The 25,734-nt window shown below is 42.0% G+C and overlaps 1 protein-coding gene across 1 annotated transcript; it reads left to right on the forward strand.

Moving 5' to 3' along the window:
• The first annotated feature begins 101 nt into the window (after positions 1 to 101).
• Positions 102 to 24,754, forward strand: lsm12b (LSM12 homolog b). Its single transcript, XM_084330497.1, has 5 exons — positions 102 to 404; positions 11,086 to 11,219; positions 13,797 to 13,906; positions 23,032 to 23,158; positions 24,060 to 24,754. Exons 1-5 carry the CDS (start codon positions 278 to 280, stop codon positions 24,150 to 24,152), a joined length of 591 nt encoding a protein of 196 aa, XP_084186623.1. The 5' UTR covers positions 102 to 277; the 3' UTR covers positions 24,153 to 24,754.
• The last annotated feature ends 980 nt before the right edge of the window (positions 24,755 to 25,734 follow it).

Raw genomic sequence — 25,734 nt, forward strand, 5'->3', positions numbered from 1 at the left:
AGATCTGTCCGCCCCCGCTGCTGGACTGTAGTTGCACGCCACCCTTTCACTGTAACCGTTGGTAGTGTGATAGTAAAGGTTTAACCTTCTGTAGTGTGGCAGTGAAAGGGTTAAATCACACTGCTTGTTTAGGAACGAACGAGTCGACGGAGGGATGAATGAATGAAGGAACGAACCCGACGTGCTTCGACACGCCCCAAAGCTACGTTTGAACATACGTCATCGCGTCGTTCACGTAAGACGGTTACAGGCGCTCCGGGTTTCCTGGCAGGAGAAGATGGCGGCGCCTGGACCGGGGGAGTATTTCAGCGTCGGGAGCCATGTCTCTTGCCTCACCTGCTTGGGCCAACGTCTGCAAGGAGAGGTGGTGGCCTTCGACTACCAGTCCAAGATGTTGACTTTGAGTATCCTTTCCTTTGTGTTTCGTAGGTCCGCTGAGGATGAACCGTGTGGCCTCCCTGGCTGCACGGGCCTGTAGGGGTAACCGAAAAATGTGTCCAATAGTGATCCGCGCAAGCGTAATTGGTGGTAGCTGTAGTTGGGGGTTATCTTTGTCTTGTTTTAATTGTTTTATTCCGCTCGTTTGTGGCGATTTCCTAAACCCTCGTCTGTTGTGGTCGTGGTTGGTGTAGTCGGGGGCGGTTCGCCGATGCTACACCTGCTGTTAGAGGAGTGCATGTGTTTTGATACCATCCACTCCTCGACAAGGATCACTATTTGGCAGACGCATCCCAGTATGGCATCATGGCTGTGTGGTCCAGAGCTAAGCTAAGCTAACTGGCCCGCAGCGCATAATCTGTCTTTTTACATTACATACTGTCTAATGTCATCATACAGCGCAAGTACTGTACAACGAAAATAAGTTTGGCATCTAACCAGATTGCAAATGTAACCGTGAAGTGCAATAGTGATATACAATGTACAGGTGATTAGACTGGATATAAAATATATGAATTAGTATTACTAAGTAATAGTGCTAATCAGATGTATGTACAGAGTTGTAGTATTATGTACAGTGATGCAGGTATACAGACACCATGGTGGTAGTAAGTCATACTCCGTGGCCAGCAGCGTAACTACTAAGTAAGTAAGGGATATGTATAGATATAGTAAAGTACTATCTACAGATATTTAAAAGGGATTATATGCAGGATCAGGATGTATATTTTTTACACATACTGTGTAATTGCAGTCTTTCTTTCTTTGTACACGGGAAATTATTTTAGACCTCGCACTGAATGTGTGTAGTTCTCTTTCTTCCAGCATGGCTGCCTGTAACCAGTGGTAAACCTACTTTAGAAAGATTAGATGTACATTGATGGAGTAGGTGAAACACTGGAAAGGCATGATATTACTGTTAACTTGTCTACAAGGCCCAGTAATAAGACACCATTGTTTAACATTTTTGTTGATCTATGTCTCTATCAACTGTTATTTTGCACATAGCAACCGTTGCTTCTTCCTTACATGGAGGGAAACATGTGGGCATTCTAAACCTTCAGTGAAAGGCCTCTATTGACTTGTCATAGTGAGGAATGAGTGATCAGGTTGATTTGTAGCTAAGCTACCAGGCTAAATGTTTTGCTACCTAGTACTGTTACTATGAACCTCACCAAGCTACGGTTAAGTCAGATCGCTTCCCTACGCTATGGCTATTCCTAATCATTTGACAGTGTTATCTTTGCTTTGGTGAATTATGCCACAGAATAACATTTTTTGTTAGATAACTTTGTATTGTTTCTAGATAATTGGTGGATCAAGACATGCCACCATCAGTATTCCTAGCTGGTCTGTTGTTGACGCGTTTGGGTAGGTGTTGTGAAGTTGGCATGCTCTGTCACTGTCACGCCATTGCCTTTATTCTGTTAGCGTAGATATGTAAACAGACATGGTGGCACTGGTTTGGAGGGACAGCCTGTAGCTAGAAGCAGGTTTTGCACAAGGTCCTTGAAGTGCTTGATTTTTGACAAATAAAAGTCGAGGCCTGGAATTCCTTGAAAACAGCCCATTTAATTTTTTACAAGGTGCTTAAAAAGTCATTGCAATTCAAACCAATCATTCGCATTGAAAGTTTTGTTCATCCATGATTAATTGTTCTGAATCAAGAAATCGCCTCGCATGCTCCAACAGCTTTTCCTCATTTCTTCGCGTGTGATGCTCTAGCTGGCAAACAGGCCAAGAAGATGGTTATAAAAAAAAAAGCGCATTTAAAAATGAGTTGTATCCTTCGAGTGACATCCTTGAAAATGAAAAATAGTGCTTGGGAAATTACTTAAAAGTCCTTGAATTTCATTTTGCAATGTCTGGGAACCCTGTAGAAGGGCTTGTGGACCTATTGATGGTTGACAAAGGGTACATTTTTACTTGCGAAGCAGTCATCTGTGTGGTTATATTACAGAATAATATAGGCTAGATGGTCATATAGTAGTAGTATGTAGTACTAGTGTGTGTCGTTGAGCCCCATGGTTCAGGCGATGGTGTAGATAAGCCATTGCTGAATAGTATTATGAAGCTTTGCTCTGTTGCTACAGGGCTTAGACCTAGTTCATGGCAAACAGCCCGAAATGTGAGTTAGATCAGACTCATTACCACACATTTCATCCTTACTTAGCATTGTGTGATTCATGGGTTTAAAAGGGGAACGACGGCAACCCTTTTAGAAAATGTAATGTTGCTTTGAAAAAAAGCCCACACTGACTACTCATGCCTGTGCAAGTGCGCGTTCAGGGTGTAAAAAGTACCCAGAAATTATACTTAAGTGAAAGTATGGGTACCGTCTCAAAATCTTACTGAAAGTAAAAGTCAGAGTATCTGACTAAAACACACTTGCGTAAAAGTAATTATTTTTTATTTTTTTAAAGTTTTATACTGTGGCAATGAAATGTTCTGTTTCGTCCTCTTCATCACTCGTACGCCATACGTTGTGGCCATCTTCTGTAGCTTGTCACTCTCACTATATTCTTCTGATAGCAGGTGTTTAATCAAAGATCCCCGCTTTCTAGTCTTGCACAAGGACCATCAGCATGGGTGTGGGCGGGTTAATTTTCCATTGATGGGGATTTGATTGGCTGTTTTTAAATAAAGATTAATAACGTTACCGTTAGTTTGACCAGGCTAGGTGGTGCAGTGGGCAAGGCGCTCACCACCAATGCAGGAGGCGCTGGGTTCGAGCCCAGCTCTCCACATTGCTATCAGCTTGGCTGGTCGTTCATACTAATACAATTGGCAGTATTAGGGGGTGGGAAGCTGATGGGTGGGGATCGGACGTTGTGGACAGCGACTCCTACAGGTCGGTTGGTGCGCCTGCGCAGCAGAATCAGGAAGTGACAGGGGTGGCGTGCCCTCCAAACGCAGACCCCCGATGCTGAGAGATCGAGCTGTGCAGGTGAAAAGATGTGACTGCTGCTTCCTCGAGTACCGGAGGGGACATGTGATTTGTGTAAGGCTTAGTCCACATTGCAGCCGGCTTGTGGGAGGCATGGCCTAACAGCGTTCGAGACAGGGGAGGGTAGAATTGGACGATACGAAATTGGGATGGGAGAAAAATAGAAAATGGGAGAAAAAGTAGATAAAAAAAAAAAAACGTTTTTTCTATACAGAGATATCAACATCGGTAAATATCGGTATCGGCCAGAACAGCAATATTAATATCGGTTATCGGTATCGGCCACAATTTTCACATTGTTGCATCACTAGTAATAATGGTATCACCGGTGACACCGGACATTTTACAAATTACGCTCAATATCTGTAAAGCGCTCACTTTGATCTTTATGCGGCTACATTGATCCACCGTTTTTAATACATTTTCAATCAATAGTATAACGTTTTTGGACAGACGCAGTTGACGTATTCTTTTTATTTTTTTATATTTCTCTTTCTCCAATTTTCTGTTTTTCTCCCCGTCCCAATTTAGTCGCCGTGCCAATTCCCCCTCTCCCCTACCTGGCTGCTGTATGCATGTTCTCCTACGAGTCGGTACAAGGGCGTCCCGAAGCCGACCGCACGCTTCCTCCGATACGTGTGGCGACTGCCAGTGACGTCTTTTCACTTGGCAGCGAGGACTCTCATTGGTGAAGTGTAACGCGTGGGAGGGCACACTATCTCCACCAAGTCCTGCCCCCGCTGAGCAAGCGCCGCTGAGCAAGCACCGAGACCTGTCGCTGTCCACAACGCCAGATTCCCACCCACCAGCTTCCCACCCCCTAATACTGCCAATAACCCAGCATCTCCTGCGTTGGTGATGAGCGCAATCTCCGCTACGCCACCTGACCGCCCTGCAGTTGACGTATTCTAATTAAAAAAGAAACCAACGGACAGTAATACCTTCTTTCAATTTCAATTTTCTATCCTTTCATTGACGGATAAATGTTGTACCTGTGGCCTTATTTAGTGCATCGCGCTGATACTGCTGCTGGTCTGGACGGGTCCTCTGAGCTCCTCTCCTGTCGAGCTGCTGCTGGTCTGGACGCGTGAACACTTAAGGCAACACACTTGTGCTTCCGCGTTTCTCTGATTGGCCACGACGCCCACGTGACCCCGCGCTAGCACGCCCCCTTATCCACGCCTGCCGCTACACCGCGCCAAGCTCCTCTGTGTGTTGCAGCGCGCGGCAGAGCGGCAGAGGTCCCTGTGTGTTCTCGCCTTCCTCAATTTATACGCATGGAAGTATTGACTACGCCGTAACGAATCATTAAAAAAATATACCGTTAACTGGAATATGTTGTTTCTTTACACATATGTTGGATTATGTAATTGGTTTGTCATGACAAACAAATAAAAAAAAACGCGATTTACCCGTGGCTACAACAACACACAGTGACTACATGTAGTGACCGTAGGGTGACTTGATGGATTGAAATGGAAAACTTGAGGCTCAGAAGACAGACTCATTGGAGTCTTCTCTAAAGACACAGGAGGGGGGAAACAGCTGAATTCAATTCGCACGGGGTGACGGATGAGCAGAGAGAAAAGAACCAACAGTTAGTAATCTCCTCAGGTAGTGCTTCACCTCCCCTCTCCACATACGGCCTATAGATCAGAGCCAGGATTCTGTGTGGCTTCAACACAAACAGCAACATGTAGTCACTGTGTGTTGTTGTAGCCACCGGGTAAATTGCGATTTTTTTAATTTGTTTGTCATGACAAACCAATTACATAATCCAACATATGTGTAAAGAAACAACATATTCCAGTTAACGGTATATATTTTTAATGATTCGTTACGGCGTAGTCAATACTTCCATGCGTATAAATTGAGGAAGGCGAGAACACACAGGGACCTGAGGCTCTGCCGCGCGCTGCAACACACAGAGGAGCTTGGCGCGGTGTAGCGGCAGGCGTGGATAAAGGCCTCTACATGCTACAGCAACTTCAACACAACATCAGCGCGATTTCAACGCGGTAGTTGCATAGGGTCTTGTAGACTGTGTTGCGAGGACGTTGCGTATATGTCCCCAGAATCTAATCTGAACAACCGTTGCGTTGATATTGCGTAGCAGTGATTGGTTGGTAGTGAATGAATGTCATAGAATAATATTGGTCCCGCAGCGAGGAATACTATCCTCCATTGTTGTAGCCAGCCAGCGTTGATGCTAAATAATTAGCGTCACATAGCTGGCCTTTTTCTGAAAACCCAAGCACATATTGTTCCATAGCATACGCCTTCAGTTGATCATGACAAATCCTCTCTTACCTTGACGATTAAAAAGCCTCCATAATTTAGTAAATAAAGCTGTAGCCAGCCAGCTAGCATTGGTGCTATTCAAAATGCTATCCACATTAGCTACATAGCTAACCAACTAAATACAATGGTATCCTGAGGTAACGTTAAATACAACATTTGCTAGTCGAAATGACTGGACACACACAGGGACAAGTTAAACATCAATCAATTAATTTATTCCAACAGGTAGTTTGAGGTCTTTCTCTCCTCCATTGGAAACTAATGACGTTACGGTAACGTTAGCTCGAAAAGCACAGAAACGGGCGACAGAAGTTAAGCTGCTAGCAACAGACACTATAACACTTCCGGTCGGGGGATTTCAAAATAAAAGAGCGACGTCTAAAAGCACCGGAAATACGTTTATTTTGTACATTATCTAACGTTAACACGAACCTAAACTAACTTTGCGCGTCGATGTTGCAGAAGCATAAAGGCAGAGTGTCTACAACACCGTTGCTTTGTCGATGTTGTGGTGCAGTTGCTTTGAAGTTGCTGTAGCATGTAGAGGCCTTAAGGCGGCGTGCTAGCGCAGGGTCTCGTGGGCGTCGTGGCCAATCAGAGAAACGCGGAAGCACAAGTGCGTTGCCTTAAGTGTTCGCGCGGTCTGGACGGGTCCTCTGAGCTCCTCTCCAGTCGAGCTGCTGCTGGTCTGGACGGGTCCTCTGAGCTCCTCCAGTCGAGCTGCTGCTGGTCTGGACGGGTCCTCTGAGCTCCTCCAGTCGAGCAGCTGCTGGTCTGGATGGGTCCTCTGAGCTCCTCTCCAGTCGAGCTGCTGCTGGTCTGGACGGGTCCTCTGAGCTCCTCCAGTCGAGCTGCTGCTGGTCTGGACGGGTCCTCTGAGCTCCTCCAGTCGAGCAGCTGCTGGTCTGGACTGGTCCTCTGAGCTCCTCTCCAGTTGAGCTGCTGCTGGTCTTGACTGGTCCTCTGAGCTCCTCTCCAGTCGAGCTGCTGCTGGTCTGGACGGGTCCTCTGAGCTCCTCCAGTCGAGCTGCTGCTGGTCTGGACTGGTCCTCTGAGCTCCTCTCCAGTCGAGCTGCTGCTGGTCTGGACGGGTCCTCTGAGCTCCTCTCCAGTCGAGTTGATTTTTATTTTGATGGATGTGGACAATGATGTGTGAAAATGTACTAAATGGGTTTTATAAAAAATAAAATAATAATAAAAGTAAAAAAATACACCGGTGGTGGGCAAGTAATGTATTTGGTGGATGCCTGGACACAGAGTAACACAGACTACCGTGGCAAGCCTACAGCAGTGTAATACTGTGTGACGAGGATACCAGTTGGTGGGGGGTGGGGTACAGTCTGTCGTAAACTTGAAATGGTTGTCTGTGTAATTATTAACCGTTTGTAATTGTAATACTTTGCTGAGGTTAAAATAGGTGTGTTTCAACAGTTTGTATCAACACTGAAAAATGGAACTGCGCTTTCACTTAGTCTGTGTGAAACCAAATGTGTTCAAGATTAGTTCTGTTATCCTACAGGCCTCTCCACAATTCGCATACACGCACCTCTTGAAAGGGATATTTCACTTTAGTAGAACTTTGCAAAATCAAGTCTTAACCCAGATGACCACTGCTGTCCCTGTCGTCTGCTGTCAACACCACCATTCCTCCCAGGTGTCAGGCTCCTCATTCACTTCAAATATCATACTTCTGAAGTATGAACAAACAATACAGCAATATTATTCTGTGTAATATATTTTTAGAGCTATTACCATTTTCAAATGACCAGTAAAGGAACTATTTCTCACTTGAGGTTGTAAGTTGACCAACTGTCAACTTTTCACAGAATGTTTAGAATCTTTCTTCCAGCAAGGCAGCGGGTAACCATGGTAACCACTCCCTGAACATTCCATGCAGGGCAAAGATACACAGCACACTCAAACTACAACAAACTGACTGGACCGTTCTTAGTTTTTCTCAAAGGTCATAAATCAAATGCCAAAACAAACACGTACCGTTGCCTCAGAATTTTCTTATTTTATTGATCTCCACAGCAGTATTTTGTTTAATACTTCAGAAAGTGTGATATTTTTAGACTTGGTCCTCAAAATGAATGGAAGTGAATGAGGAGCCGGACACCTGGGAGGAATGGTGGCGTTGACAGCAGACGACCGGGACAGCAGCAGTGGTCACTAGTTTACTTGTAGATAACTTTAGATAAGAGGTAACACTGCTGATTTTTGACATGTTCTACTAAAGCACCGGTTCTCAAACTATGTGTCGCGACCCAAAGTGGGGTCATGGGTAGGTGACAGTAGACCGTGCATTGGCAAGTAAAAAATAATAAACAAAATTGTTCTGGCAGTATCGTTTTATAAATGTGTATTAATAACATAGTGCTGTATAAATATGTATGATCAAGTTCAACAACGTGTGCTTTTATTTTGATATTCCTTAACTCCACGTGTGGGGTCGCGGCGGTCGCCGGAAGAAATCCAAAATAAAATGGGGTTGTGGTATTAAAAAAGTTTTGAGAACCCCTGAGTGAAATATCCCTTTACGTTAACCGTTTGGTAGTGTGGTAGTGAAAGGGTTAAGGATGCTGCTGTAGAGCTCGGTGGGCTGTGTTCACTCTTGGTTACCGTAGGTGGCAGCGTTGCCCTTGATAAGCAGACGGGCGGTGACGCCGGGCACGACTCCTCACTGTCCCCTGCATTGACAGTCAGGTCGTGCTCCTACATAGGCCCCCGCTCACAGCCTACTTTATATACATCCCAGGCAAAGGAAACGCTCCACACAACCTATTCAGCCGCGAGGCACTTCCTCTGGTCGTGGGTTATTCTGCCAGTCCAGGACCGTTCTGATAAACACTGTTCTTCAGTCCAGGACCGCTCTAATGAAAACACTGTTCTTTAGTCCAGGACCGTTCTGATGAAAACACTGTTCTTCAGTCCAGGACCGTTCTGATAAACACTGTTCTTCAGTCCAGGACCACTCTAATGAAAACACTGTTCTTTAGTCCAGGACCGCTCTAATGAAAACACTGTTCTTTAGTCCAGGACCGTTCTGATGAAAACACTGTTCTTCAGTCCGGGACCGTTCTGATGAAAACACTGTTCTTTAGTCCAGGACCGCTCTAATGAAAACACTGTTCTTTAGTCCAGGACCGTTCTGATGAAAACACTGTTCTTCAGTCCAGGACCGCTCTGATGAAAACACTGTTCTTCAGTCCAGGACCGCTCTAATGAAAACACTGTTCTACAGTCCAGGACCGCTCTAATGAAAACACTGTTCTTTAGTCCAGGACCGTTCTGATAAACACTGTTCTTCAGTCCAGGACCGCTATAATGAAAACACTGTTCTTTAGTCCAGGACCGCTCTATTCCAGGACCACTCTAATGAAAACACTGTTCTTTTAGTCCAGGACCGCTCTAATGAAAACACTGTTCTTTAGTCCAGGACCGCTCTATTCCAGGACCGCTCTAATGAAAACACTGTTATTTTAGTCCAGGACCGCTCTAATGAAAACACTATTCTTTAGTCCAGGACCGCTCTAATGAAAACACTGTTCTTTAGTCCAGGACCGCTCTATTCCAGGACCGCTCTAATGAAAACACTGTTCTTTAGTCCAGGACCGCTCTAATGAAAACACTGTTCTTTAGTCCAGGGCCCCGTTCCCCGTACCTTGCTAACTGAGTTAGCCGGATAATTTCCAGCATAGCTTGACTTAAGCCGGACCTTTCTGTTCCCCGAAGTCGGATTTTCTAAATCACCATGGTAACAGATCAGAAAGTTTGAACCTTGTCCGGAGCAGCGTTAAGTTCAGTTAGCTGGATGAACCATAGCCACGCCCTCGCAAAGAAATGCCAGCTCGCTTCCTGAAATATTTCTCAGTCTAGATCCCATTATACCATTCTGAATTATGTTTTTGTGCTTCGTTTTCCTAGAGGGGGCATTTGAAATGTATAATAATAGAACTAAATGCTGATAATAAATCATATTCAGCCTATAGATTTACTTTGTCCTAAATAAAATAATGCACGTCATATACGGCGCTCGGAGTCGCGATACACGCTGCATGTGGTTATTTTAATAACGGCGCATTGCAAATGTGAATTCCGCGGGGATATTTTTAATGAATGAAACCTATCGGCCGTTTGGCTCTGATTAGTTTCATATATTCTCCGCTGTAGATTTGCTTAACGGAGCGCCCGGATTGTGTTTCATTCAAGCATAAAATTGAAGTGTCTATGCGTGGATTGTGGTTTTTGTGGATTATGAATTACGAGGAATCTGAGGATTGTTGAATTGTATCATCACTCACAGTCACACGTTGTTGTGATATTGTAACTGGGATTAAAATGTCTGAGAATGAGATGCGCTGTTTGACGGATTTGAGCAATTGAATGAGCCGTTGACGTCACATTAATGCATTTGAGAATAAAGAGATGAAACTTAATTCAAAAGAAAAATATTCTAAACACGTGACTCTTGTATTGATGGATACACAATGGATATATCCCGTCTGGCACAGTGGTGCAACGGCTAGTGCTCACTCCTGTCAAGCGGACGACCCTAGTTCGAGACCCCGCGTTCCCAATATACTTTTTTTGGAGTATAATATTAATGAATATACGCAAAAGTAGCCTAGTTTTAAGTTAAAATATTATAAATCTACATGCATTGAGGATGTCATTCTTTATATAGCTCTCAAAGTGCACCAAATTGAAGTATTTACATTGCAAAAAGAAGAAAATAAATTAGAAAAGACGGGGATTCGAACGCGGGTCGTCCGCGTGAAAGGCATAAGTACAAACCATCAGACCACGGTGCCAGACAAATAAAACATCCACCATACATCCATAAATGGATAAGAGAGCCGTATCCTTATTCTGAAATAGTTGAACTAATTATTTTCGCTAGCAAGATCTCATTTGATTATTCAATCCATAAACCTACTGCCAGCAGGCACATTTAAAGAAATGTAATCTGATTGATTGGGGTAATGAGGGACTTAAAATTAGCCTATAGATTATGCATTTAACTTGTCGGCGAGGCTATTGAGCCGTACTGTATTGTACCCATTCTGCAATCTGTTAATAAAGTTTTAAATCAATCAATCAATGCCGTTAGAAAATCAGGATTTCTGCGATCGACATCTGCTGTCTTTTCAGCTGAAGCGGCCGCGCGCAATTATCCTGAGTCTCAAGTCTGGTTCAAATGAACGAGACTGAATCAGCGTTCGAGGAACAGGAAAATCCCGGATTCAAACATCGGGTTAATTGAATCTGGATAATGGGACTCTTGATCGACTTAGTTGAACCAGGTACGGGGAATAGGGCCCAGGACTGCTCTAATGAAAACACTGTATGCTGTTTTGACTGTGCTGATGAGAACCTTGACTTGAGACCCTCTTCAGAATGTGCTTCCTCCAGCGGAAAGCCAAACCTCAGTGACGTGATCCTGATCAACCTAGCCTATGTTTCCGACGTGGATATCATTAATGACCGTACTGAAACTCCTCCTCCACTAGCATCTCTGAATGTTAGCAAGGTAAGACCCCCTCGTCTGCCTGTTCTCAAGGTACACCTTCACAGCGCCATGCGATGGTATGCATTTTTAAAGGTGCTATATAGATACAAATTTTATCTAGAGTAATCATTGAAATATATATATATATATATATATATATATATATATATATACAGTTTTTAGAAAGGTGTGGAAGATGTGCAAATCAATGATTTGATTGAGGTTTATTTCAAATATGCAACAACAACAACAAACAAACAAGTACAGATATAGCCTTAAGCCATTCAAATAAGAAATGTATTTTAAAAAACTAACAAAATACACAAAAAGTCAAACAAATTAAAAAAAAAAAAAAAATATTACATATTTGAAAAGGAGTGGGAAGAAGTATACCGGTACTTATTTAATCCCACCCCTTTTTACTCGTCATCAGATCATACTTTAGTAACTTGACTAATTCATACTTTACTAACTGCTCTTTTTATTGTCAGACTTATAATAAAAAATGTACTTGGTTAAAAAAAACGAACTCTCCTGGAATTAAGTATTGCTTTTCCCCCAAATGATTGATTTAATGAATTTATCATAAAAAAAAATTTGCTGGTCCAAAATTGGCATGTATTCCCTCCCTACTTCTGATTGGAAGAAATGACATGCTGGTGCTCTAGTGTGATATTTAGTGGCAGAATGTGATCTATCGCACCTTAAGAATACCGCCGTCAATGATGTACAATTTTTTAATCTTAAAATGTTGTTCTGTCTCTTTGTAGTTTGTACTCTTAAAAACGTATTTGCCGGATGATATTTTGGGCATATTGTGTTGAGGCTGGGAGATGCAGGGTGTCGCAATAATCGGAAGTCATTTTATTGATGCACAATATCCTCCTTAGGTGTGAAAAAATGTATGCTTAGATTTAAAATACTTTTATACTACAGTATAAGAAATGTTGTATAGAAATACTAATCCTAATCTACCGCATATAGCGGTCATTTAACCACCACAGTGGTCTGTACGGGAAGCTTCGATTATTCGATGATGATTACTACTGAAGCTTTGACATCCCTAGTGGGGATACATTTAATATGTTAAATAATAATACAACTTATATTCATCATATTGGCCTGCACAATGAGTATCAAACTCTACGTTTCTATTGACATTCTCAAATATTTCAGAAATAATTTTGTGAGAAATTGTACTTAATATTTGATTTGTATTATTAGACTATTATATATATATATATAATGAATAAATAAAACAATACAATCACCCATATAGACATCAATAAATGATAAATATTGATCCATTGCTCAGCCCTTGGTTGTGTATCTTTTGATGCACAGATACCAAGAATCATGTGTAACATGATGCTAGATATCAAAACGAAGCAGGTGGATTTTCTGCCTGTTTTCCACACATGGGATGTGTGAGCTCTCTGATGGAGGAAAATGAATTACAGCACTATCTGATTCTGACCGCAAGCTAATGGTCTGAGTCTGTAACGCTTAGTAAAAGTAGTCAAGCTAATGGTCTGAGTCTGTAACGCTTAGTAAAAGTAGTCAAGCTAATGGTCTGAGTCTGTAACGCTTAGTAAAAGTACCGGTAGTCAAGCTAATGGTCTGAGTCTGTAACGCTTAGTAAAAGTAATCACTAATGGCATGAGTCTGTAATGCTTATTAAAAGTAATGGATAGAATAGAAATACTTTAATCATCCAGAGGGAAATTTGGCACTACAAATCGCTCACAGTAAACTGTAAACATTTATATCAAATGTTCGGGGCGCCGCCCCACGTAGCTGCGCTGAAGTGCAACGCGGGCGTCCCTGGTTTCGACTCCTGGACCCGGCGACCTTTGCCGCATGTCTTTCCCCCATGTCTTCTCCCAACCTTCCTCTCTGTCGGGCCTGTCCGAAATAAAGCAGTAAAATGCCAAAAAACAAATCTTTAAATATTTTTCTTTTTTTATATCAAATGTTCAGAAAATATAACTAAGTGAACTAACTAACTAACATAAAAGAGAATAAAAACCTTTGACTGTTTTGGGATGATTCTACATCCCAGCTCTATATGCAGTATAAAGAGAAACAAATATTTGATTTAATGAATTTATCATTTAAAAATATTTTCGTGGGTCCAAAATGAATGTTTGTTGCATGTATCCCCTCCCTACTTCCCATTTCCCCACGTGGAATGCATCTCTAGTGTGACATCTAGTGTCTGAATGTCATCTATATAGCACCTTTTTTAAACTATTTACGAGAGGTGACCATCCTTGTATTCTTAATAATAGCCTGGTAAAAATAAGTCTGCCTTGGGGAGCTCCAGTAGCTCACCATGTACCTCGACGTGAAAGCGTCGGGGAATACCGTGCTGCGTCACGGATCTGGTTGACTCCGAGTTCGATTCCCGGACCCGCCGTCATTTGCCGAATGTCTTCCCCTGTTCTCCCTCCCGTTTCACCCTGCATCTGTCGGTCATGCTTGACCAGAAAAAGCGATAAACGCTAAAAAATGAAGTTTAAAAAATAAAAATAAAAAAGTCTGCCTTGACGGGAAAATGTGAACACAATCTGTTTGTTGTTGTGAACCCGTCCACAGCTCGCCACTCGAGCACGGACAGAAAAGGAGGACAAGCTGTCCCAAGCCTATGCAATCAGTGCTGGGGTCTCTGTGGAGGGACAGCAACTCTTCCACACCATTCACAAAACGTAAGTCCTGCATCCATCCATCCATGCACTATGAATTGAAAATGGGGGACCCTGATGTAAACAAGACGAAAGTCTTTCTCTGGTCTGCTATGCCATCATCCACACCATAAGCAAGCAAAAACAAAAAGAAAAGAAAAACAAGCAAAAGGGAAAGCAAACCAAGACAGGCACTGTACAGTATTGCACATGCCTCGAGCCCATTCACATGTAGACATTTTTTTTTCTATCCTAGGTCTGTCCATACAATGGGGCATTGGGCCTTTAGAAGGATCCGAGAAATTTCAGCAGGAAAATAGTCTAATAGTGGGGCCCACACCACCTGAAAGGAAGCATCGTTGCCTCTATGCATTGCACAGAGTCTATCATAGGGTAGCACACCGAAGATCTCTCTATACCACATTTGTATAGATGGAGGCTTATCCTTAATCCAGTTTATCAGAATGCATTTCCGGGCTGAAAGTAGAAGTTTATCAAATAGTTTGAATTGTAAGGGAATCAAATGAATTTCCTTTTGTAACATTTGTAACTTTACAGTATTATTTATTCATTTATAATTATTTCATTCCTAATATTATTTACTCTTCATGTTTTGAACGTTTGAGGGAAGTAGGTATCCTGCGATTGGGGGGGGGGTGGGGGTTGAACTGGGGCAGTAGGGTGGGAGTGTTGTGGGTGTATATCTTTAATTCTCTTCATTTATTATAAAGTGTGTCTTAACAAAAAATTTCAACATTTATATAAACATTTGTAACTTCAGATTGAAAGTACTGTTTTATTTATTTAAAGCGACATGCATTATAAATGGCCTTTTCCAGTGTTTAGCAAATTTTCCTAGCAATTGGGGATTATATCAATGTGGTCTGTGTCGTTAATTATCATATTGACTGACTCATCAGGCTAGTCTCGAGTTCACGAGATCCTCCCTCACTCAACTAAGCTGTTCTGATTTGACGGTATTGCTGATGTGAATAGGGTACTGATTTGCATAACTAACGCCCCCTCTATGGTTGACAGCGACAGCAGAGTGAGTGGAAATATCTTCACTTCCTCAAACAGAGCGAGGCAGAGAGAGAACGAGCGAGAGAGGGAGGGAGAGAGAGCGATAGATGGAGAGAGGGACCGCGGTGCAGGAGTGTGAAACACAAACACACACGCATTTGACGCGCCAGGCTTCTCCCTGGTAGAGAGAGAGAGGGGCCGCGGTGCAGGAGTGTGTGAAACACAAACACACGCGCATTTACACACACAATCTGGACCGCGCGGGGGAAGCAGTGGAGAGATAACTTTATGCTCCGTGTCCCTCTCTTTCTCCCCCTCTCTTTCTCTCTCTATCTCTCTCTCTGTCTCCCAGTCGCATACTGTGGGTGACTCTCACTCAAAGCGATTATGGGCGGAGCCCATCCAAAAATAGCCTGAAATCCTGAGGCTGAAAAATTATGCTTTTGAGTACTTGATCAAAAATATAAAACAATGATTTTTTTTTTTTTTTTTGAAAAAAAAAAAACTTTCTGATGTGTTCCATAGACTCTCAGGAATTGTGTATAGTTGCCCAAATAGTGCAAGGAATAGCAATGCATGTCCCCTTTAAAGGTGTATTCTGTAGTACGATTTTTGATCGTTTGGAGAGGTGTGTGTGTATATAGGGCTAGATATCAAAGTCAAATACTATATAAATATAAAAATACTTTTTATGGTATCTGATCGAATTGCTTCAATACTATTTTGAGTATCGAAAAATGCCATTCGACACCAAATTCCGATACCTAATTAGTTAATCCTATCTGTCGGTAAGCCAGTCCGATTCTATACTCTGTATCGGTATCGAATCCCGGGTATCGGTATTGGTGCTGGTATCTAAAATGTTGAAACAATACTCAGACCTAGCCATGTACCATTACGTGGAATAAACACATAATTTAATGGTTGATTCTGCATGGTCCTCAATTTTACACAGCATGATTGGCCAAATGCACCAACAACGGCATGGGAAAAAAACTAAACGGGGAAACCGTCCAGACCCTGTGTGTGTCAGGCAAGCAATAAGTAGTCAATAAACCTGTTTGTTTATTTAGGATCCCCTTTAGTCGTTGCCTTAGGAACAACTATTCTTCCTGGGGTCCACACAAAAGACACAATAACATATAACATCACATGATGTACATTCACAGTTACAATTATCAATAAAAACGATTGAAATTAATATAGGCCTATAGGAAGTTGTCTCACCAGAATAACATTTTAAAGTATACTTAAGCACCACAATTAGTCAGCCATCACCTCCAAACTGATTTATTTCTGAACAATTTATTTTCCAAATCTGATTTTACTTGTAATCTGGGTTATATACAGTGGTAGTCTGTTCCAGTTTGACAGTTCTATACATTACAGTTTTCTTTAAAGCGTTGGTTTTAGGGTCACGTGAAGCATTTCCTAAGAACATGTCTTGTATCATAATGATGTGTATCATCTGTGTATAAAAGTATGTAGGTTCTCTTAAATCACAAATGTTTCTTATATTGGATCAGGCTGTATGTCAGTCTCTCTTCTACCCTCATCCACGACAGCCTGGCATGCATCCCTTCCACACTGGTCCTCACTGAGCAGTGAAGAGCGAGACATGCAGCTCTATTCTGAGTGAGCTGGATCTGATTGAGCTCCTGTTTTAAACCACTAGACCAGATTGCTGGGCAGTAAATATCGTGGTTGTCAAATCTGGTAAAGAGCAAATGGATGTCCCTGGTTGCCCCCCACTAAAACGTTCATATTAAAACATCTCTACTAAAATGTTCCTGTGCCTTGCCCAAGGGTTTAAAGAAATGTTAACTTTGCCCCCTCTTGGTGACCAGAGGCTTTACACTCTGTTCCTGCTTCAGTTAACATCACACTCTGTTCCTGCTTCAGTTAACATCACACTCTGTTCCTGCTTCAGTTAACATCACACTCTGTTCCTGCTCCAGTTAACATCACACTCTGTTCCTGCTCCAGTTAACATCACACTCTGTTCCTGCTCCAGTTAACATCACACTCTGTTCCTGCTTCAGTTAACATCACACTCTGTTCCTGCTTCAGTTAACATCACACTCTGTTCCTGCTTCAGTTAACATCACACTCTGTTCCTGCTTCAGTTAACATCACACTCTGTTCCTGCTTCAGTTAACATCACACTCTGTTCCTGCTTCAGTTAACATCACACTCTGTTCCTGCTTCAGTTAACATCACTGTTCCTGCTTCAGTTAACATCACACTCTGTTCCTGTCCAGTTAACATCACACTCTGTTCCACGCACGCGCCGGTCTTAACCACATTGCATGCTTGCACGAGGAAGGATAATAATGATGATCTAGCATTGATTTCAGGAAGATTCAATAATCGGGTGAAAAAGGACAACGTGTTTAGCTCTACAAACTACAACTATGTTTAGTGGACGGCAAGGCCAGGTCACTTCCCGGAAGGGGCATGGCACTCAATGTGTTAATAGACAGTTCAGAATGTTGTCAAAAGTAAACTGGCATCACTAACTCCTCACCAACAGGTGGCATGCTGCCTGTGTTTAGTGTAACAGTGTCTGTTCGGTGAAGAGGAGCATTAGTGTGATGAAGAACAGTAGTAGTCTGATGAAGAAGAGTAGTAGTCTGATGAAGAAGAGTAGTAGTCTGATGAAGAAGAGTAGTAGTCTGATGAAGAAGAGTAGTAGTGTGATGAAGAGTAGTAGTCTGATGAAGAAGAGTAGTAGTCTGATGAAGAAGAGTAGTAGTCTGATGAAGAAGAGTAGTAGTGTGATGAAGAAGAGTAGTAGTGTATATGAAGAGTAGTAGTCTGATGATGAAGAGTAGTAGTGTGAAGAAGAGCAGTAGTAGTGTGAAGAGCAGTAGTAGTGTGATGAAGAAGAGTAGTAGTGTGATGAAGAAGAGTAGTAGTGTGATGAAGAGCAGTAGTAGTGTGAGGAAGAACAGTAGTGTGATGAAGAGTAATAGTGTGATGAAGAGCAGTAGTGTGCGGAAGAACAGTAGTGTGATGAAGAGTAATAGTGTGATGAACAGTAGTAGTCTGATGATGAAGAGTAGTAGTCTGATGATGAAGAGTAGTCTGATGAAGAAGAGTAGTAGTGTGATGAAGAAGAGTAGTAGTGTGATGAAGAAGAGTAGTGTGATGAAGAGTAGTAGTGTGGTGAAGAAGGGTAGTAGTCTGATGATGAAGAGCAGTAGTGTGATGAAGAGTAGTAGTGTGATGATGAAGAGTAGTAGTGTGATGAGGAAGAGTAGTAGTGTGATGATGAAGAGTAGTAGTGTGATGAAGAAGAGTAGTAGTGTGATGAAGAAGAGTAGTAGTCTGATGAAGAGTAGTAGTGTGAAGAAGAGTAGTAGTAGTGTGAAGAAGAGTAGTAGTAGTGTGAAGAAGAGTAGTAGTGTGATGAAGAGTAATAGTGTGATGAAGAAGAGTAGTAGTGTGATGAAGAACAGTAGTAGTATTGAAGATATGTTTGTTTGCAAGGTTTGCTGGAGCCACTTCATCCAGAACGGCACACCCCGGTCAGAGCGGACGCAGACACAGAGAACAGTCCTTTCGTATTTTATTAAGGATTCTGTTGTTGAGTGATATCTCAAGAGTGCTTTCCATCCAGCCATCCAGGTCGTAGGGCTGGATGGAACAATGAAAGATTGAGTGAGTTTTATTCTGCAACAGATAAGCAGAACATACAATAATTAACAGAGGTACATACTTACTAATCATAACCTGAACACACACAACTAAAGATGCTATCTAGCATATTAGCATTGGCCGCATGGACCAAACATAACGCAAGTAATTGGCCGAATGCAATGGCATCCAGCATACACACAACTGAAGAGATGCTATAGCATTATTAGCATAAGCATAGCTCAATTAGCAGCATGAATCAACACAACGTAGCAAACCAAATCATAGTCACACATGCATGTCACAGCATCTCAACACACAAGGCAGGCTACATATGACATGTATCTATCATTACCATAGGCACTATATTTGTAGGCTATTGGTGACTTACTTATTTCATGAACGCACTCTCTCACTGGGAAAGCAGACAGCAATGGAACACATGGGCGGCAAGATGGCCGCTGTATTTAAACCCATTAGGACCCCTGGGCTGTCCAGAGATATGCTCGACTATAAATAATAGGGCCCCTGGGCCATCAAAGAAGTGCCTGCATGGAAATAACAATACACAGCATAACAAATAGTGGGGAATTTACAACAAGTAGTGTGATGAAGAACAGTAGTAGTCTGATGAAGAAGAGTAGTAGTCTGATGATGAAGAGTAGTAGTCTGATGATGAAGAGTAGTAGTCTGGTGAAGAAGAGTAGTAGTCTGGTGAAGAAGAGTAGTAGTGTGATGATTTTTAACCCTTTATTACACCTATCCTGAATGAGAACCTGAAAAAGAAAACTGCATAACTTTTGAAATTAACAACATATAGAGACAAATTAAAACATTTCCCCAAACAATATTTACCCAAGGAATTCAGTAAAATTGTTATTTTTAAGATTCAAACGCATCTTGATTCTATTTCAGGACAAGAAAATGCAAAAAAAGCTGAAAATGTTTAGATCAGATCTCTATTTTCCCACTTTACTCAAATGTAGTCCATCAGATGAGATCAATTTGAGGTTAATATTGGAAATACAATGTTAATAAAGATTGTATCATGCTGTTATGCCATAAATATTGTAGATTGTCATTGTGTAAACAAGGCCAAAAGTGGAAGACTACTGTGAAAAGACTAATTCGTCCTACATAGACAAATTAACACATTTTCCTATACAATTTGAAATCCAGTGAAATATGTTTGGTTAAGGTTCAAACTAAGTACTATTACAGTACATCTTCTCTGTTGGCACAACATTAAAACCTAAACTACTAATCATCATCATCAAAGAGATCGTCAAAGTCTATCGCCAATCTCCATCCTCATCACACTCGTACTCTCCATCCTCCTCATCCACTTTGTTTTGCATAATCTGCCTCCTTATTAACTCATTCAGCGCTAGGGGTCGTTGTTTACCTTCTGGGTAGAAGGCCAGCCCAGCACTCTGTTCAATGGGGAGAAAGCCAAACTTGCGAGTGCTTAATATGAAATATTATAGCTATGGATCTAATAACTAGGGATGGGACCGAATATTTATCGAATTATTATCCGTACATTTCCATTTTATACCGTTTTGAATGCGAGTATAGTTTGGGTGATTCTTAGTAATCCCAGGAAAAGGCGCGAAAATAGCCCTTTAGTTAAATCCAGTTATCACGTTGTCATTTTTTGCCTGATTATCGAATCTTCCTGAAATCAACGCTAGATTATCTTTATTATCCTTCCTCATGCACGCATGAAATGGGGCTTGTAGCGGGGCACCGCCACCAACGGTACACACACAGACAGTTTCGATCGCGGGAGAAAAAAATATCAGATCAACGCAAGATTGGATATATAGTGTCCTTACCTGTCTCTCTGATGTAATGCAAAAAGAATTATCCAATTATCTGATCGCCATTCCAAGTACTGGTCGCGGGAGTCCGTGCCACGTTCTCCAGCATTGCATATGAAGGAGGGGGGGTGCAGCCTCGTAGATGTATCGTTGTAAGCGCTTGCCTCGCCGGAGTATTTAAACCCCGCCCGCACTGCTCAGCTCGGCCCAGAAAACAAACTACATAGTTTCAAATGGAGTGCAATAGCGGTGTTAAGAGGTCGGTATTGACCGTCTGCCAGCTCAGACACATTCAGAACAGTATGCACAGGCTGCCCCGATGAATTATGAATGGCAATAGCGACTAAAAGAAATAACGATTAAAACCCGACTTTTCTCGTGACTGGCGCCCAATGAGTTAAGAGCTTCTTGCTCTTCTGACTCCGTTTTCTGGGCCAGTACCTCAACAAGAGAAGTTGGGAGGATGGGTCCAATCGTCCAGACAGGCTCTAACACCCCCTCATCCATCATCTTCTCCTAGCCCATATCCTGATCATAGGGTTTGGGCATCTCAAATATTGGCTGGTCTGCTCTTTTGTAGCAGGGAACTCTGAAGTTGACTCGCTGTACATGTGGGATGAGAGACGGACCTTGGGAGGAGGCAGGTGTTCAAGGTCTACTTTGGATTTTGCATCCAGGACTTTATCAAGACCCACCATTTTCTGCAGCATCTTGGCCCGCACAGCATCAACTGACTTCATCCGACCATGGCCATACATAATGCAAGTGAAGGACTCCATCTCCTGTCGGAGCGCATCTGTCACCAGCCATAATGCACCAAGCCTTCTGGAACCTAGGGTTCTTCTGCAACTTCTTCAAGGAATCCCTTGCCTTTGAAGGCGCTGGTACAGTCTTCCCCAGAAAATACATAGTATCCCAGCAGAGTGCTGCAGTACTCAGGGCCCAGAGACTCAGCCAGTTCAGACACATTTATCAGCTTGCGATGCATGCCAGTGCCGTGGTCGAGGTATATGGAGAGGTTGATCCTGCTGGCATGAGATGGACCTGGACCTTTAGCACTGAGATGGACCTGGACCTTTAGCACTGAGATGGACCTGGACCTTTAGCACTGAGATGGACCTGAACCTTTAGCACTGAGATGGACCTGGACCTTTAGCACTGAGATGGACCTGGACCTTCAGCCAGGCTTTTTCTTGTTCGCCGTCGCTTGTCCTGATACCACCTTATTTTTCAGACCAAGTACTTACATTTGGGTACTTGCTGATACAGAGTACTTAATAATACCATTACAGTTCTAACAATGACTTAACATTTATTTATGTTCCTCACTTTATGACCGGAACAAATCAAACATACAACATGATGCTGTTGCTTGACATTTTAAGTTAAAATAATATAAATAACGTAAAATTTTTAACATTCAACTTTGTGTTTTCCTGAACAAACATGGCACTCCGTAGTAGGGATGGGTACAGAATCCGGTACTTTTAAGGGTATCGACCGAATCACGTCGGTACTACAGAGTACCGATTCATGTGAGATCCACCTGTGCCACATTTCGGTGCTTCAAAAATACCTTTTTTTTTAAGTCAGATGAAGTCAACGTTTCGTTTACCACGAAACCTAGTATGAAGTGTGCCACACGTTCATGTCAACGTTCACACGCACAATACACGCTTACCTAGGATTTGACTTGATTCGACAACAACAAAGCAGTCGGCAATGGCAACCCGAAAACGGTCGCAAGTGCAAACCACTATTAGATGCATACTCATTACATACACTCTCATTACATACACACTCATTACATACACTCTCATTACATACACTCATTATACATTCTCATTACATACACACTCATTACATGCACACTCATTACATACACACTCATTACATACACTCTCATTACATACACTCATTATACATTCTTATTACATACACACTCATTACATGCACACTCATTACATACACACTCATTACATGCACACTCATTACATACACTACATAGTACATACACACTCATTATGTAAACATGTGTAACAAAAGTGCATTCTTGGTATTCACATGCTATAACCTCTTTCTATTCTGGCATGATCTATATCTGGGACTGACCTCAGATCAGGTATACAATCTAATAATGTCAAAAGGAGTACCTGACTCAGTCGGAGCTGGAGCTGATTCCCATTCTGATACATCTCTTTTGGTTGCCCTGGGAACAGCCTTCTCTCTTGCCTGCAAAACATTTAACACCAGCTAGATGTTAAATTTTCAATTTCAATTCAATTTGTCAATCAATTTGACAGTTGATACTTGTTTTCAAGAGATGACGTAGTAGTCTTACTGTTTCAATAAAGAACCTTCTCTCCTGTGTCTCCCCTACTCTGTCTCCCTCTCAGCCTTCCTACTGTCTCCCTTCTCTCCTGTGTCTCCCTTACTCTGTCTCCCTCTCAGCCTTCCTACTGTCTTGATGAAGAACATTCTCTCCCGTCTCCCTCTCAGCCTTCCTACTATCTCAATAAAGAACCTTCTCTCCGGTGTCTCCCTCTCAGCCTTCCTACCTTCCTACTCCCTTGATAAAGAACAAATATTAAGGGGAGTTTGAGCTCTTCATCAAACTGACTATTGGTACTCAACCTACTTTTAACACTTGTTTTGTCTTTGCAGCATCAAAGACTGTAAATGGCAGGAGAAGAGCATTATTGTGATGGACGATGTTGTCATCTCACCACCTTACCAGGCTGACAACTGCAAAGGCAAAGAGGGAAGCGCTTTAAGTCATGTACGCAAAATAGTAAGTACCCTACTACTTTACTATCCCTAAGCACCCTAGTTTACTATGCCCAAGTACCCCACTTATTATTCTTAACCCTTTCACTGCCGCACTACCAAACGATTAACCCTTTCACTGCGACAATACACAGAAGGTTAACCCTTTCACTGCCACACAACAGCAGGTTAACCCTTTCACAACCGTTGGTAGTGTGATAGTAAAGGGTTAACCTTCTGTAGTGTGGCAGTGAAATGGTTAAGCACCCTAGTTTACTATTCCCAAGTACCATAGTTTACTATTCCTACCACTAATTAAAATGGAAAGCACCCTAGTTTACTATTCCTACTAATCTGGTGCACAGATACTTATGTTTGCATATAAGACCACACTGTAAAAGGTTTATGTATACTTATTTTATATCCCTTTATCTCACCATTTGATCTCCTTATGTTTATTTAAGCTTTGTCTATAGTATAGACAAAGCTTAAATAAACAAAATGGAGATCAAATGGTTTTCCTTGAAGTGCTTGATTTTTGAAGAAAAAAGTCATGGCCTGGAATTCCTTAAACAGCCAATTTTTTTTAACAAGGTGCTTAACAAGTCATTGAAATTCAACTCTAACCATTTGCATTGAAAGTTTTGTTCATCCATGATCAAATAATTCTGAATCAAGAAATATAATTTTTTAATCTAAAGTGTAACTAATTGTCGGAAATTGGTTTTAACTCATAAATATTGGATCAGATAATTTTTTTCAATAAAAAAAACTGCATTTAAAAGTGAATTGTATCCTTTAAAATGCCCTTTTAGAATGAAAAATAGTGCTTGTGAAAGTCCTTGAATTAAATTTTGCAATGTCTGAAATAAGTAATTTTTCTTCTATTTTTTTAATTTAATTTTTTTTAAACCCCGTCTCCGCAGGTCGAGAAACATTTTAGAGATGTGGAAAGTCAGAAGACCATGCAGCGTTCACAAGCACAGCAAACACAGAAGGACTCCACTTTATCTTCTTGAGTCGACGGTGGCGCGCGGGCCGGGGGAGAGGCAGCGCGGGCGGCTCTGTCCCCACTGTCAGACTAGGTCGGCATTCCTTTGCCCTCAGTCGCAGCGAGAGAGAGCGAGAGAAAGAGAGAGAGAGAGAGAGAGAGAGAGAGAGACACCACGAGGAAGAGCACTGAGGGCCCTGGGTCCGGAAGATCAAATACCATTAAATGAGAAAAAAAACAAAAAAAGAGCGTGTGAGAGAGAGGAAAGATTAAATCTTAAAATTAGACTTTATAAAGATAATTTAAAACATGAACCATAAAGCAAACCATAGTTTCCTTAACTAACTTGTCTCATTCTGACCCCCCCCCCCCTCCCTCCCCCCCCCCCTCCTTTCTGAAATCTTTTTCTTTACCTCCCTGCTTCCTTTGCCTTCAATTCCATTTCTTCAAGAGAGAAAAAGAGAAAACTAGAGCAGTCAGAACGGCTTGTTAGCTTTATTTTCTGTCATTGTTTCCTTTTTGCTGTATCCATGTCAAGTGTCTGTATTTTCTGTATTTTAAAAACAAAATGTGACTTAAAATGCCACACTTTAAAAAGGACATTTTCTAAAATAAAAGTAACAAAAATTCTGACTGTAATACTGTAATTTTAACAACTTTTTGAGAGGCATTGTGAAAACACTCCCCCCAGGTAAATGCTTCCCCCCCCCCCCACAAGATGGGTGTTTTGACATCAACTATGCTAATGTGTATCTGTCTTCCTAAGGCTGTGATCAGATTGAACGCCTTGCACTGAAATGTGAGGCGTGGTGGTTTACATGGAGAATCGAAAGTTCACAGGGCGTGACTAACTATACCACTGACCTCATCTAATGTTACTTAAGTTACTGCAGTTACTAACAGTCAAATTAACAGTGTTACTCGTAGGGAATCGTACTGGGAAAACTGCCAATTAGCTTCTCCATTATCGATTGGTTTGTTTTGGTTTGAATTCTCTTCAGATACCTCAGATCTGTAATCCCTCCCCTTCGGTTGATTTGATTGGTTCGTCGACAAGAAGGTGACATTGACATCAGTGTGCTCCACCGCTAAAGTTGAAACCTTTTCAACTGAGACCGCCCGAAAAAGCAGGTGGTTTGGAGGAGACCTAAACAATAGAAAAAGCAGGTGGTTTGGAGGAGACCTAAACAATAGAAAAAGCTGGTGGTTTGGAGGAGACCTAAACAATAGAAAAAGTTGGTGGTTTGGAGGAGACCTAAACAATAGAAAAAGCAGGTGGTTTGGAGGAGACCTAAACAATAGAAAAAGCAGGTGGTTTGGAGGAGACCTAAACAATAGAAAAAGCAGGTGGTTTGGAGGAGACCTAAACAATAGAAAAAGCAGGTGGTTTGGAGGAGACCTAAACAATAGAAAAAGCAGGTGGTTTGGAGGAGACGTAAACAATAGAAAAAGCAGGTGGTTTGGAGGAGACCTAAACAATAGAAAAAGCAGGTGGTTTGGAGGAGACGTAAACAATAGAAAAAGCAGGTGGTTTGGAGGAGACCTAAACAATAGAAAATGGGCACAGGCGCGTTCAAAAAGGTGTCCGATGTGATCACAGCCTAAAGGAC

The sequence above is a fragment of the Notolepis coatsorum genome, assembly GCF_963971535.1.
Source record: "Notolepis coatsorum genome assembly, chromosome: 15".
Lineage (NCBI taxonomy): Eukaryota > Metazoa > Chordata > Actinopteri > Aulopiformes > Paralepididae > Notolepis > Notolepis coatsorum.

Excerpts from the sequence above, each read along its gene's own strand:
- lsm12b (XM_084330497.1), top strand. The coding sequence starts at position 278 with ATGGCGGCGCCTGGACCGGGGGAGTATTTCAGCGTCGGGAGCCATGTC. Across the intron at positions 405-11,085 it reads GTCCAAGATGTTGACTTTGA|AATGTGCTTCCTCCAGCGGA; the intron begins GTATCCTTTCCT and ends GACCCTCTTCAG. Across the intron at positions 11,220-13,796 it reads CATCTCTGAATGTTAGCAAG|CTCGCCACTCGAGCACGGAC; the intron begins GTAAGACCCCCT and ends ACCCGTCCACAG.